This window comes from Dipodomys ordii, unplaced genomic scaffold (assembly GCF_000151885.1).
Source record: "Dipodomys ordii isolate 6190 unplaced genomic scaffold, Dord_2.0 Scaffold12, whole genome shotgun sequence".
In the NCBI taxonomy this organism is placed as follows: domain Eukaryota; kingdom Metazoa; phylum Chordata; class Mammalia; order Rodentia; family Heteromyidae; genus Dipodomys; species Dipodomys ordii.
This window is the reverse complement of record NW_012267228.1, coordinates 2,641,543-2,657,265: the sequence shown is the minus strand read 5'-3', so window position 1 is coordinate 2,657,265 and position 15,723 is coordinate 2,641,543. Positions and strand designations below refer to the sequence as shown.

Genomic DNA, 15,723 nt, shown 5'->3' with positions numbered 1-15,723 from the left:
ACATTAAATGAGGAAGTTGCCTCAGAACCTTTCACTGACTCACACAGGTGATTGAGAGTCATTTGGTGATTACCGATTTTAGGCTAGTGAATTTTGGCCAGGCTACGTGCTGTCTTTCACAAAGAGGAAGGGGGCGGGGGCGGGGGATCTTCTCCTAGTCGGACCTAACACTCAGAAGGCTGAGGTCTGAGGATGGCAGTTCGAAGCCAGCCTGGGCAGAAAAGTCCCATGAGACTCTTATCTCCAGTTAACCACTCAGAAACTGGAAGTGGCCCTGTGGCTCAAAGTGGTAGAGTACCAGCCTTGAGCAAAAGAGCTCAGGGACAATGCCCAGGCTCTGAGTTCAAGCCCCCACAACTGACAAAAATAATAATAACAATAAATAAATACAAAAATACATAAATAAAAATAGGTACTCTAGGCCAGTACTGCCTGTCCTCTGCAGACTAGGAGAGCCTCTGCAGGCTGTCCGGCCCCACCCCCTCACACTGCTCCCCCTGGGTCCTGTGTCCCCTTAGTGTTTCCTCCCAGGCTGTGTAAACAGTTGCATGAGAACTGCATCCCCAGAAAAGCAGGGGCAGGGAGTAGGAGCTGCCTGGGCTCAAGGTCACTCGCTGCCTGCTGCATATGTCCCAGGGGCTGACTCTTGAGCAGTCCCTGGTCCCTCTATCAGCTGACATTTTACTGTTTGCTCTGTGCGCACAGGCGGTGGCCCTGGATCTGTGGGGCTTTATGGAAATGATGCTTTGCTCAGGTTTGATGAGAATATGCAGTCCTTGGCACACCCTTGTGCAGGACGCCTTTTTCTTGGAATTAGAGCAAAGAAATTAATGTTCTTACTTGGCTGAAATAACCATCATGCAAATGAACCAAGGGTAGAGCAGCCTGGAATGGGGAGTGGTGGTGAGGAGGTTTGGAAGGAATCAAGAAAGATGTCTCAAACCCTCACAGCGTTGCTAAACATGTGGGAAATAGGTTATTTATTTATAATGATTTTTTAAATGAAGAAATGTGTTTCAAAGCTGGGTGTGATGACTCACACCTATAATCCCATATACTTGGGAGGCAGAGATCTAAAAGATTGTGATTCAAGGGCAGCCTAGACCAAAGGTTCACAGGATTCCATGTCATCAAATAAAGTGGTATACGCCTGTCATCCTAGCTACCAGGGAAACAGGTAGGAAAACATGGCCCAAGACTAGTCTGTGCAAAAACCATGAGACATATCTGAAAAATAACTTTAAATGAAAAGATAATATGTCTCAGATTCAGGTGGTAGAGTTGCTTGCCAAAAGCAAGGTCCTGAATTGAAGCCTCAATACCACCAAAGGGGGAAAATACCATTTTTTAAAAAATGGGTATATGGCTCAAATGGTAAAGTCCCTTCTGAGCAAGCACAAGACCCAGAGTTCAAACTCCATTGCTACCAGAAAAGAAAAGAATGAACATAGTTGGTTAGTTCTAATTTTTCCTATTGTCAAACCAAGATACTCATTGTTGAAATTGTAAGAAATACAGAAGATAATAAGTACCATCCACTACCCAGAGAAAACTACTGTTAACGCAGCAGAATTACCTCTGCAGTGAGGCCTGGGAGCCATCAGAGCTGGTGCCGTCCTGCACAGGAAATCTCTTTTGTAAATTCAACTTCATTATAAACATTATCCCATGCCATTGCTACTGCACTATAGATGTGGTTTTGAGTGGCTGTGTGTTAGTCTTTTTGTAGCTTACCCCCATTGTCCTAATCCATTCTCCATGACTATAATGAAATGCCCGGCTGTATGCAGCACAGATGTATGTAGCCTGTGGTTTTGCATAGGCAGTCCCATTGGTGGATGGCACCATGCTGAGAACATGTGTGAGAAGCAAAGGCCACATGTGAAGACAGAAAGCCAAGCTTTGGCTGATCCTGGCTGGCCCTGTGCAACAGCTTTGTCTTTCAAGACTGCTGGGGTGCTACAGCAGCAGCCTCCATCCCTTCCAAAGCAGCTCCTGCAGTGAGCTAAAGACCTTTCACTGGCCCCCACCATTTTTGTTTATTTTTCAGAGATACTGAATTTTGAACTCAGGGCCTTGTACCTGCTAGGTTGGTCCTTTACCACTTTAGCCATGCCTCTAGCCCTTTCTGCTTTAGTTATTTTAGAATAAGGTCTTACTTTTTTTGCCCTGGGCTGCCGTCCTCCTACTTGTACTTCTTCATATTGCCGAGGGTGATAGGCACCTGCCAGTCTGCCCAGCCATGGAGTGAGATGGAGTCTCCTGAATGCAGCAGCCTCGGACTGTGATTCCCAGCCTACGTCTCGGATCTCAGCCTCCCGAGCAGCAGGGGTCACAGGCTGAATTCAGCCGCTGTGCTCCAACTTTTAAAAGTCTCATCTCTGACATCGCCACACTGATCACCAAACTTCTACCATGTAAACCCTTGCGGGACACACCCAGACAATAGCCAAACCACAGATAGCACCTGCCAGATACTTATTTGTCATAAATAATGCTGCAGTGGGTATCTTCATGCATATATCTTTCTTTCTTTTTTTGTCAGTCGTGGGGCTTGAACTCTGGGCTTGGGTGCTCTCCCTGCATTCTTCAGCTCAAGTCGAGCACTCTACCACTTGAGCCACAGTGCCACTTCCAGTTTCAGTCATGGACTTTCCTGCCTGGGCTGGCTTTGAACCTCGATCCTCAGATCTCAGCCTCCTGAGTAGCTAGAATTACAGGTGTAAGCCACTGGCGCCTGGCCATGCATATATCTTTATTTGTATTTGAGTTCCCATAAAAGAAAATGTTAACACTGAAGTTTCTAGGTAAAAGTCAAAATTTGTCTATTCAGGACAATTTGAACCATCACCTTCAGATCTTGGCCTTCTGAATAGGGTTACAGGCAGAAGCCAGTGGTTCCCACCTGTGAAATTATTAATCCCATAGATATTTTTCATGCTTTGGCTGTGGGCATCTCAAGGGTAGATACCCACTGGCACAGGCAGAGCTTGGGGTTTGATCCCAGAAAGTGGGACTTCTGTCTTTTCATTTTCCCACCAGTGAGGTAATGAGTGGGACCCATGATGTCCTCTCCCTGCCCCTGCCTGTCTGCCAAGAGAGGTGTGGGTGGGTGTGGGTGTGGGTGTGTCCTGGGAAGCACTCACATTCCTCAGGCTGTGGCCTCTCCTTCCCAGGAACCAGCGTTTTCCAGGCAAGCACTGCTCCTCCCACCACCTCTGTGTGGCCAAATTAACTCAGTGCTCCTTTGGATTTTATCTCTTCTCTGGAAAAGGCTCGGGATCCTCAGGCCCTGTGCGAGACATGTGCAGGCAGTGGGTGCACTCTGCAGCTGCCTTCTAACAGTTCTCCAGAGCCAGGAGCCAGTGGCTCACACCTGCAATCCCAGCTACTCAGGAGGCTGAGAGCTGAGGATCGTGGGTCAAAGCCATCCCAGGCAGAAAGTCCGTGAGACTCTTATCTCCAATGAACTACCAGAAAGCCAGAAGTGGCGCTGTGGCTCAAGTGGTAGAGCACTCGCCTTGAGCTAAAGAGCTGAGGGACAGCGCCCAGGCCCAGAGTTCAGGCCCCACAACTGACAAAAAATAAAAGAATTCTCCATGGTCTGAGCTTCCTCCCAGAGTGCAGCCATGCGCTAGCTGAAAAGGAATGGCTTCTCAGAGCTGACATACTCAGCACATCTTGTCCCATGTATTTGTTGATTCATTCTTTCTTTCTTTTCTGTGTATGCACGTGTGTGCTGAGGATAGAAACCCTAGACAAATGCACACCCCAAGCCCTGTTTGGTCCTCTAACAAGTGCTTGTTGGTTCACTTTGTGTTGTTTTGGCGCATGGGGATGGATGGCACGTGCTAAACGCACACTACTCACTCAGGTCTGCCCTAGCCCCTGATCTTTTGCTTTTATCTTCACACAGAATGTCATGCCTAAACACTAGGAAGAAGCACATGGAAAAAAGAATTACAGTTCCAAGATGGAAGAGTTGAGTTATACTGTGTTCGCTTGCCCTAACATTTTATTATGAAATTTACCCATTAGAAAAGTAGGAGCATGGGCTGGGAAGGTGGCTCAGTGGTAGAGCGCTTGCCTTGCATGCATGAGGCCCTGAGTTCGATTCCTCAGAACCACATAAGCAGGAAAAAAAAAGCCAGAAGTGGCGCTGTGGCTCAAGTGGTAGAGTGCTAGCATTGAACTGAAGAGCTGAGGGTCAGCGCCCAGGCCAGAGTTCAGGCCCCACGACCGGACCCCAGAAAAGTAGGAGCATTTCAGTGTGAAAACCATTTTCCAACTACCCAGACTATACAAATCAATACTTTGTGTGCAGGGTTGGAGACTGCAGGGCCTTGTACATGCTAAGCGTACACTCTATTCCTGAGCTACCTTCCCAGCCCAAGCACCTTCCTTCCTGGGGATACACCGCGTTCACTTCATGGTTTGAGTGCCTCAGGCATACTGTTGTCACCTCCCCATATTGGTGAGGAATGGCTTAAGCCTCCTTACTTAGCAAGTCTGAAGGAAGAAGGTTCCAAAACTGGCTTATCAGCTTGGCTGTAACGGGGCTCACTGTTTACTTGGCATTTCCTTCATTGCCCCAAAATGATGGCCCAGCTCCAATCCTTTCAGGAAGAGAGAAGCAAGTGGGAGAGGATACTTTTTCTTGTGGTTTTTGTTTGTTTCCCTTTGTCAGAGAGGAAGAACTTTGCTTGGGCCCCATCTGTACTTCCTTGGTCACAGGTCTGGCTGGCTGCTTCTAGACCAGTGGCTGGCTAATCAGAACTGAATTCTACATACAGCTTCAGCCAACCAAGAAGGAGCCCACCTTCCCAGAAGACACACAGGATGAGACATAAATGGTTTACTTCCTTTATTTTGGCCCAACTCTGTCACTAGATTGAGTGTAAGCTCTGTGAGGGCAAGGATTTGTTATCTAATAATCTACCCTCCACAGAACAGTGTCAGGAACTCAGCAAGAGTCACTGAATGCATGAGTGAACATTGAACGAGTGAGCCAGGCATTGGTGGCTCATACCTGTAATCCTAGCCTCTCAGGTGGCTGAGATCTGAGGATTGCAGTTCAAAGCCATCCTGGGTAGGAAAGTCCATGAGACTCATATCTCAATTTACCAGCAGGAAAGCCAGAAATGGAGCTGTGACTCAAGTGGTAGAGCATCAGCCTTGAGCAAAAAAACTAAAGATCAGTGCTGGGAATGTGGCTTAGTGGTAGAGTGCTTGCCTAGCATGCATGAAGCCCTGGGTTCCATTCCTCAGAACCACATACACGGAAAAGGCTGGAAGTGGTGCTGTGGCTCAAGTGGTAGAGTGCTCGCCTTGGAGCACAGAGGCGCTCAGTGCCTAGACCCTGAGGCCAAGCCCCACGACTGGCAAAAACAAAACACCAAAAATCTAAATGTCAGTGCTCCAGCCCTGAGTTTAAGTCCCAGGACTTAAAATAACATAGAAAGAGTGAATGAAGAAGAAGAGTTCCAGGTGTGACTGATGGGTTGTATCTCCTGCCCCCTATATCTATGTCCCCCCACCCCCGGCATATACTTCTGTTTGATAAATGTGGTGCTACCTGCCAAGGGCTTCTCATCACCAGATCTGTGTCCCTCAACCCTTGCTTGTATCTTCTCTCTTAGGGAGGGAGCCAAAGCTGGACACTGCCCCCCCTCCCCGTGCTGATGACCCCTGACAACACCTCCCATGTCCTAGAAGACAAGATGTGCGAGGGGAACAGGACCGCTATGGCCAGCCCCCAGTGGATGCCCCTGGTGGTGGTCCTGAGCAGCATCTCCCTGGTCACTGTGGGCCTCAACCTGCTGGTGCTGTACGCCGTCCGGCGCGAGCGGAAGCTGCACACCGTGGGGAACCTGTACATCATCAGCCTCTCGGTGGCAGACCTGATCGTGGGCGCCATCGTCATGCCCGTGAACATCCTCTACCTCCTCATGCCCAGGTGGTCCCTGGGCCGCCCCCTCTGCCTGTTTTGGCTCTCCATGGACTACGTGGCCAGCACAGCATCCATTTTCAGTGTCTTCATCTTGTGCATCGACCGCTACCGCTCAGTCCAGCAGCCACTCAGGTACCTGAGATACCGTACCAAGACCCGAGCACTGGCCACCATCTTGGGGGCCTGGTTTCTCTCCTTCCTCTGGGTTATTCCCATCCTGGGCTGGCATCATTTCATGGCCCAGATCCCAGAGCGCCACAAAAACAAGTGCGAGACAGACTTCTATGATGTCACTTGGTTCAAGATCATGACCGCCATCATCAACTTCTACCTGCCCACCTTGCTCATGCTCTGGTTCTACTCCAAGATCTACAAGGCCGTCCGACAACACTGCCAGCACCGTGAGCTCATCAACGGATCCCTTCCATCTTTTGTGCAAATTAAGCTGAAGTCAGAGGATGCCGGGGTCAGCTCCAAGAAACCTGGGAAGGAGTCTCCCTGGGGGATTCTGAAAAGGCCGTCCCAAGATACCACCTGTGGAACTGTCTTGAAGTCCCCAGACTCCAAGGAGTTGAACTCCCCCATTAGCTTGAGCCAGGAGGAGGAGGGAGAAGCTGCCGAAGTCCACTGCTTCCCGCTGGACACCGAGCACATGCAAGCCGTGGCCGAGGGAGGCGGCAGGGCCTGTGATACCAGTGACCAGAGCCAGAACCAGCTTAAGACAGAGGCACAGAGTCTGCACATGGGCAAAGTCAGCGCCCTGTCAGAAGACTGTACATTGGCTGACAGACAGTCCTTCTCTCGGACCACAGACTCAGATACCAGCACGGAGCTAGCGTCTGGCAGAAGCAAATCGAGGAGTGGGTCCAGCACCGGCCTGGATTACATCAAGTTCACTTGGAAGAGGCTGCGCTCCCATTCCAGACAGTATATGTCTGGGTTGCACTTGAACCGGGAGCGAAAGGCGGCCAAACAATTGGGCTTTATCATGGCGGCCTTCATTCTCTGCTGGATTCCCTACTTCATCTTCTTCATGGTCATCGCCTTCTGCAAGAGCTGCTGCAACGAGCACGTGCACATGTTCACCATCTGGCTGGGCTACATCAACTCCACCCTGAACCCCCTCATCTACCCCCTGTGCAATGAGAACTTCAAGAAGGCATTTAAGAAAATTCTGCACATTCGCTCCTAAGGGAAATGCCAGGCAGATGCAACAAAACTGATGTGTAAGATGTCGAAGAAGAAGACAGGAATGGAGCCTGGGTGTGGCCAGGCCCCTGGGCACCCTGGAGTGGAAGTACAGCCTCGGGTGGGTCATAGGGAAGATCTTAGTGAGCACTGCGGGAAGAGCAGCAGGTGGCAGCATCAGCCCGGATGGTTCTTGGAGCACAAAGCAGAGAATGTGCCCGTGGAGACCTGGACGGAGCTCTCCTGCCCCTCCGGGAGCGTGAGAGCCTCAAACTTGCTTTTGGATGAGTAAATTGGGAGCAGAGAAGACACACAGTAGAGTTCTGTGGGTGAATTGGACAGCTGTCGGCCTTCCTTCAGTGGAGCTGTGTGATTGGTACAGAGACATGCACGCGGCGGCTGCCCCCTTTCTGGGTTCACCTGGAGAGGGCTGCAGGTGGCTGCCCTTCTCAGATCACCTCTTTGGAACCTTTGACCCACCTTGGAACTTCTGCCTTATTCTCTCATTCATGCATGTCTTGAAGTTGATTAGAAATCACCCCATCTGTATATCTATCCTCCTCTATAACTGAATTCTTTAAGCTCTTAAAGACCTGATGATGAAGCAACCTTCAAAATGGAAGGAAAAAAAAAAGAGGATGGAAATGGAATGGAATGGTTGCACATTGAAATCAAAGCAAACAAAAGAAGAGAAGCAAGAAAGCCACCATATTGCTTAGGGCTGGAGCATGTTATCTCAAGGGTGTCCAGTGCCACCAAAACAGGACGGCAGATTCCTTGTTCTAGAATGAAAACACGGTGGCTTCCAGCTTACTGGAACATGTTCTGTCCCAAAGGTGAACCTGCTTCCCGTTATGAGCACGTGCGCGCGCACGCGCACGCACGCACACACACACACATACACACACACAGAGTATTCTCGAGTGGTAACAATTCCCTAAGTAATACATGAAAGGAAGAACAGGAAACACATCTGGTGACAGAGGTGACCCTTATCTGGGAGTCAAAAGGTCACTTTTTATAGTCCTGGGAAAGCTCAGCTTCTTTTGATATCTATGTCAATCTTGTGGTGATGTTTTTAAAACTTTAAAGCTTAATACTAAAAAAAAAGAAGAAGAAGAAAAGACCTTCATGCTACACCTTACCTTCATGTATGTAGCACATGGCAGTCCTGTGCATCTGGTCTTCTGTGTCTTTGTTCCTGTCCTTAGGTTGCAATGAGACACATTTTTTGCATACCTAGAATAGAATGTTTGGAAGGATACTGTTTTGTGGTTTATTTCTACCTTTCTGAGTTTCTTGGACCGGGAAAATGTATCAAAATACACAAATGTTCCAGATGTTACTCTGTGGAGAGTTTCTCTTTGCTTGCAGAGGGGCATTTGTAAATGTCTTCGATGGTATCCTACTTAAGAGGCTGGGTTCTGATGATCACAGTTTGAAGTGAGCTTGAGCAGACAAATCTAAGAGACTCTTATCTCCAGTTAGCCAGCAAAAAGCTGTAAATGGAGATGTGGCTCAAGCAGTAGAAGAGCACCAGCCTTGAATGGAGGGGGGTCAGGTGACCAAGTGAGACTGCAAGGCCCTGGGTGTAGGCCTCAGTATTAGCGTGCACGCGCGCACACGCACTCCCTCACCCCCCATAATTGAACAGCATTTTCTAAAAGCTTCGTTATGATTATGACTGCTCTGCATCTGGAAAGAGCATGTTGCACAAAACTGTGGGGGCCAAGGGACTTTGTTTCTGGTTCCAGAAGCTTCTGCTGGTCTGTTTCCATTTAGAAACAATTTCTAGAAGCTGCAAGAGAGACCTGTAGGAGGAGAGCTGCCCCACACGACGTTGGCACCGGATGGAAGATGGCTCAGAACGCGCCTTCTACACAGACAGTGGCTGTGCGTCTCTGAGCACAGCAAGGGACAGCACAGGCACCCAACACAGAGAAATGATTATGGGCTTGGGCTTTGGGTCTAAGGGACCTGTGTTTGGTGTAAAAATACAGAGTGTCAGAATCGTGTCTGGATCACAAACAGCTGTCATGTAAACTTTCAGAACACAGGGTGAGGGTTCCACAAGCCTGCTCGTGAGCCGCTTTACCCTCTTAGCGAATGAGATCTCCTTGTTTTTCACAAATGGACAAGCCAAAGCACAGAGAGGGTAGGAGCAGAGGTTCTTTTCTGCTCTAGCACCCTCTCTTCCAACCATCTAAATGACTGAAGTAAGTGTGTGAGAGAGAGAGAGACAGAGAGAGGAAGAGAGAGAGAGAGGCCCTCCTGGAGCTTGAATTCAGGGCTTGTCCCTGAACTTTTTGCTCTAGTCTAGCACTCTACCACTTAAGCCACAACTCCACCTCCAGATTTTTGGTTATTAATTGGAGAAAGTCTCATGGACTTTCCCACCCAGGCTGGCTTTGAACCACAATCCTCAGAACTCAGCCTTCTGAATAGCTAAGATTACAGGTATGAGCATGTGCCGGCGTGTCTGTGTATCCTTATCTATTCTCTCCCTCCTAGTAAAACCATCAATGCTCAATCATGGAAGCTCTACCCTAAAGCTAATCCCAGCCACTTTCCAAAGGCTCTAACTTCTAAACACCATAGTGCGAGGATGTTTGCACCTCTCAATGCCTTTAACATAATAGTTTGGGAATTAGCTGGGTGTTGGTGACTCAGGCCTGCAATCATAGATAGCTACTTGGGAGACTGATATCTGGAGGATTATAATTCAAAGCCAGCCGGTGCAAAATAAAGTCTGTGAGATTCCATCTCTAAAATAATCAGCAAAGAGTTGAGCTACAAGCATAGCTCCTGTAGTAGAGGGCCAGCCAAGGAAGCAAGCCAAACAAGCACAAGGTCCTTAGTTTAAATCTCAGTAACACACACACACACACACTCACACCTTATTTGGGATTAAACTCTGCCTGAGTTCAGGGACAGATTGTTTTGAAACTATTTGTAGCCAACAAGCTTTTGAAACTAGTTTCCTACAATTGTGAAGTTCTAGAAATTGACTTCTGCAATTGTGACTTCTAGAAGTTGACTCCCACATTTGTGAGTTCTAGAAGTTGATTCCTATAATTGTGAAGTTCTAAAAATCGATTGCTACAATTATGAAGTTCTAGAAATTGTCTTTGCCCTAGCTCACTGTTACTATAGGGAAGACCTGAGGAATAGACAGACAGAAAGATAGAGATGGGGTAGCTGAGAGGAAGAGTAAAGGGGTGAAAATATAAGACTGAACCCGGGTGTGGTGGTATATATTTGTAAGCATGGCATTTGAGAGACTGAAACGGGAGTATTGTGTGCAAAGCCAGCCTCCCTGGCCATCTAGCAAGACTAAGGAGAGAGAGGAAGAGACAGAGCATGGGCAAAGGGAAGAGATGGGGGACACTGGGGAAGAAAAGGGAGAGGCAGGATTTGTGGGAGAGACAGCGCAATGGGAGACTAAGGTGATATGGAGGCCAAGAGGCTGAGATGGAGGCCCTGGGGGACATGGGAGGAACTGAAGCACAGGAAAGGAAAAGCAGGGGAACAGGAGGCAGACTGGATGGCATAATTAATGCACTCAAGAAAACCACATTCAAGAGCCTATTCTTCATTAAACCTATCAGCAGGGTGCTGGTGGCACACGCCTATAATCCTAGCTATTCAGGAGGCTGAGATCTGAGGATCATGGTGCAGCCAGCCTAGGCTGGTGTGCTAGTCCTGGGGCTTGAACTCAGGGCCTGGGCACTGTCCCTGAGCTGCTTTTGTTCAAGGCTAGAACTCGACCACTTGAGCCACAGCGCCACTTCCAACTTTTTCTGTGTATGTGGTACTGAGGAATTGAACCCAGGGTTTCATGCATGCTAGGCAAGCACTCTACCACTGAGCCACCTTCCCAGCCCTGGGAGACTTATCTCCAATAAACTTCTTAGAAAAAGCTGGAAGTGGCACTGTGGCTCAAGTGGTAGAGCCCAAGAGGCTCAGGCACAGTGCTTAGGCCCTGAGTTCAAGCCCCAGGACTGGCAAAAAACACCAAAAACAAAACATTAATGAATACATTTCACATACTTAAAACACGCAGCTACCCTTTTAATTGTTATTTTATGGCATAAAGTTTTCCAGCACAGGCCTTGCTCAAGCTATACAACCACTCTACCAGTGGATTACATCCTGGGGGGGGGGGGTGTGGACAAATGAGTAAGCATTAGAGATCCAATCCCAAGATAGCCTGTCAGTCAGTGCATGCTTCCAGCACATTCTGTTTGTTTCATACAGTGTGTGTTTTTCAGCACACACAGAGTTGTGTCCTGCTCTTCAGAAGAATTCCACCCTGAGCTCTTCATAGATAGGAAATGCCCTAAGATGCTTCTCTGAAGATGGAGTAAAAATCAGCCCCCCACAGTGCCATGTCCGTGTGTGTGTGTGTGTGTGTGTGTGTGTGTGTGTGTGTGTGTGTGTGTGTGTGTGTGTGTGTAATGGAACCCAGGGTAGTGTGTATGCTAAACACAGGCTAAACCACTGAGGTACTCTAAGCCCTGGCAGTAACATTGAAACATCACTTTGGGAAGGGACAAAATTCAAACCACATTTTGAGGTGTTTTATAGAAGCCAGCAATCTCTGGGTGCACTTGCCTAGGGAAGGGCTGGACCCAAGTCAGGGATTTCAGTAGGAATTCGAGGAAATTCCCTCTTGAATACTGCTGCTGCCCTCTGTGAGCTCTTCCTGATCTCATCCACTAAGAACATCAGTTCCAAAGTCCAGAACTTGCTGGGTACCAGAACCTCTGCCTTTGGTCCTAGCCACTCAGGAGGTTGGTATCTGGAGGATTGGGGCTCAAGGCTAGCCCAAGAAGAAAAGTCTGTGAGATTCCATCTCCAAAATCACCAGCAAAAAGCTAGACTGCATGCATGACTCAAGTGGAAGAGTACAAGCCAAGCAAATGTGAGGCCCTGAGTTCTACCTCCAGCACTGGTGGGGGAAAAACATAAAGGCTGAAGGTAAAGAATCATTCCGAGTTCACTTGAACTCCGGTCAGCTTTGGAGGGACTGGTGAAAAGCATGGCAAGAACTAACAGTTCCCACAGAAGCGCAAGTCATTGAAAGCTGCACAAAAAAAAAAAAAAACCTCCAGAATGTTTATTACAGTAGCTAAAACCCAGCAAGGGAAACACACTTACAAAGAACCATCTTCAACCTGAGCTCATTTCTGCTCAGTACAGTAAAGCATAGATATGGGTAACAGACATATCTTGTAGGAGCTGAAATCTTAACAAGTTTATTATATTGGATACTCACACCTGTAATCCTAGCTACTCTGGAGCCTGATATCTGAGAGTATCATAGTTCAAAGCCAACCTGGGCAGGGAAGTCCATGAGACTCTTACCTCCAATTAACCACTAGAAGACCAGAAGTGGCACTGTGGCTCTAGTGGTAGAACGCTAGCCTTGAGCTGAAGAGCTGAGGGACGGCGCCCAGGCCCAGAGTTTAAGCCCCATGACTGACAAAAACAAAAAACAACAAAACCGGGCACCTGTGGCTCACGCCTGTAATCCTAACTACTCAGGAGGCTGAGATCTGAGGATGGAGGTTCAAAGCCAGCCCGTGCAGGAAAGTCCATGAAATTCTTATCTCCAATAAACCACTAGAAAACCAGAAGTGGCACTTTGGCTCAAGCGGTAGAGCATTTGCCTTGAGCTGAAGAGTGCAGGGACAGCGCCCAAGCCCAGAGTTAAAGCCCAATGACAGACAAAAAACAAAACTCAGGGACAGCACCCAGGCCCTGAGTTCAAGCCTCACAACTGGGGAAAAAAAAGACCCCCCCCCCATTTCAAAAAATACCTAAGCTAGGTGTGATGGTAAATGAACAGTCATTTACAAAGTAGGATAGAAGCATAGGTAGGATGGCACTCTGAGTCTGTGCTCCAAACATGTTTACTGCAAAGATATGTCTGGTCCCATGGTACTTACAGAAGATTCATGAGACTTGTGGATGTCTGCCTTTATTTACCCCCCACAAGGCTAGATGTGCAACATACACATTCTGAATTCCTGTTCTTTGCTTCATAAAAGATGAGCTGAGCTACTTGCCACTGATCAATGCAGGCCCCCCCAAAATCAACTTTGGTTACCTTCCCCTCCTTGCTCAAGGTCTCTCTATCAGATATACTTATTCTAAGACAGTACAGAAGACTTCCTAAAAACAAGCTAGTGGATGGAAAGAAAATGTTCTAGGATCAAGTATCTGGATACAGCCACCCTTTCATCTGGATTCTTTCTTTGTTCACTCTTTCCCACGAAAGGAAAAAAATCTCTCTTTTTTTGGGGGGGGGGGCAGTCGTGGGGCCTGAACTCTGGGCCTGGGCACTGTCCTTCAGCTCTTCAGCTCAAAGCTAGCCCTCTAGGGCTTGAGCCACAGCGCCACTTCTGGCTTTTTTCTTTTTGCTTATGTGGTGCTGAGGAATCGAACCCAGGCATGCAAGGCAAGCGCTCTACCACTGAGCCACCTTCCCAGCCCAGGAAAAATCTCTTAGCTGGCTTGGTGGCACACATCTGTAATCCCAGCTACTCCAGAAGCTGAAGCAGAAGGGTGGCCTGAGGCCAAGAATTCCAAACCAACATAGCTGTGGGTGGGGCAGGGTGGGCAGCCAAAGGGAGAGAGATTCTCTTGCTTAATTCTTGATACAGTTGACCAGAGTGGTCTCCAAACTACAATAATTTCTACCTCCTCTCCCAGCCCTATTAGTCCTCATTAAGTCACCTTACTAAGTCTGGATTTGTATTCTTTCTAGATACAGTCGCTCCTGGCTCAAAAGCCCTGTAGCCTTCAACGAGCCAGGTAAACTTTCCTAGCTCTGTTTCATAAGTAAAATAATGAAACACCAGCTTTGGAGGGCCTTTCTTCGAATTAGAGGTGTGAAACCTTGAAAACAGAGTAATAGTAGTCACTAATCTGATTATTGGTAGTCTACAGAGCAAGATCAGAGCCTCATAGGTTACATTGAGATTTTATTTTCTTCAACACCTGTGCAGTGATTCAGATACACAGTAGGTGCCTCATAGGTTTCATTGAGATTTTATTTTCTTCAACACTTGTGCAGTGATTCAGATACACAGTAGGTACTCAACAGTAAGAACAGGCTACTTCATCCCCTCTGCAGAGGGGAGCTTTGGTTATAATAGCTGCTCATTGTCAGCTTCCATTAGTCTTTGCAGATAAAGATTTTCACGAATTTTTATAGTGCTTCCATGTTTGATGCTACTGCCCCAGGAAGATAGTGATGAGGATGAATTCTGACCTATTTTTCTGAACTAAGGTGGACCATTCAAAAAGAGAGGGAAGTCCAAAATGCTATCCATTGTGAAAAAATTACACTCAGCAAAGTAAGCCAGATCCAAACTGTGAAAGGATCTGCCACATCCATCCCTGGGGGACCACACAGAGGCAGGCAGGCACAGGAGAAAGATTTTTACAAGGTTTATTAGAGGAGCTAAATCCCTTCCCCCTCCCCTCCCCAGCACATGGCAACCTTCACTACCTAGGGAGCAGGGTCTGGGGGTAGAAAGTGTGGTAGCTAGTTCAGGTGGGTCTGGGCGGAGAGAGGGAAGGGCCAGCCGTATGGCGGGAACTCCAGGGCAGGGAGGAGCTCAGGTCTGGGTGGAGTTGAGGACCAAAGGTGGTCAGACACAAACAAACAATGGGTTGCAGACTTTCCATTTGTAAGAGTAGAGTGTGCCTATAAATCTACAAGTAATCCCAATGGATAGTAAATGACAAAAAAATTACACTTGACCGGATAAACAGGACTCACATTCATAGGTGACAGCAAAGGAGGATAGTCTCAGGAGAGGATCACAAAGGCTCAACAGCTATGTGCATGTGACCATATAAAACGAGGCTTACCGAAACTAACTCCAAGAAATGGAAACGAGCTTTTTAAAAAAATTTACTTTTCCTTTTCCTTTTTTTCCTGTTTTTCGCCTTCAGTGACTTTTTTATTTTGGTACCTTTTGTCTCGTATGTAAGTATCCGATTTGGGGAAGCCCAGACATGGAGGGACAAAGGGTGAACTAATTCAGCAGGGATACTCGCTGAACCACTTGCGGGGAGCGGGAGTTGGGAGGGAGCTGGGGGGAAGTGAGCGGGGTGACGCTGTCATAAAGAAGTGTACTCTGCGCAACGGTAACCCTCAGCGCACCACCTTTACAAGAAACATTTCAAAAGAAAAAAGGCCGACCAGCGTGTGCGCATGTCCGGACCTGAGGTCGCGCCCACCCCCCCCCCCCCCCAGGCCCCGCCTTCCCGCCACCCAAGTTGCTCCTCTTTAATCCGGGCTTAGGGGCGCTTGTGCTGGTGGGATCCTGGCTCCGGTGCGCTTGCGCGCGCTGGTCTCCAGGGAGCGAGTCCATACGTCATCAGGACGCGCGTCGCGAGCGGCGCTGTGGTTGCCGGAAGTTGAGTGGCGGTAAGTCCGCCGCGGCGGGTATGGGCCCGGCCCGGGGTCTCGCGGTGGGCTTCGGGGGCCTGCAGAAAAGGGACGAGCTCGACGCGGGGGGCGAGGGCGTCACGGGGCGCGCGGCGCTCTCCCCGCCTCCAGGCGGCCC

General features: G+C 48.5%; 1 protein-coding gene across 1 annotated transcript; it reads left to right on the top strand.

The window, feature by feature from the left end:
* Positions 1-5,681: 5,681 nt before the first annotated feature.
* On the top strand, positions 5,682-7,142 carry Hrh1 (histamine receptor H1). The gene has a single exon (XM_013010449.1). It carries the CDS (start codon positions 5,682-5,684, stop codon positions 7,140-7,142), a length of 1,461 nt encoding a protein of 486 aa, XP_012865903.1.
* Positions 7,143-15,723: the final 8,581 nt, after the last annotated feature.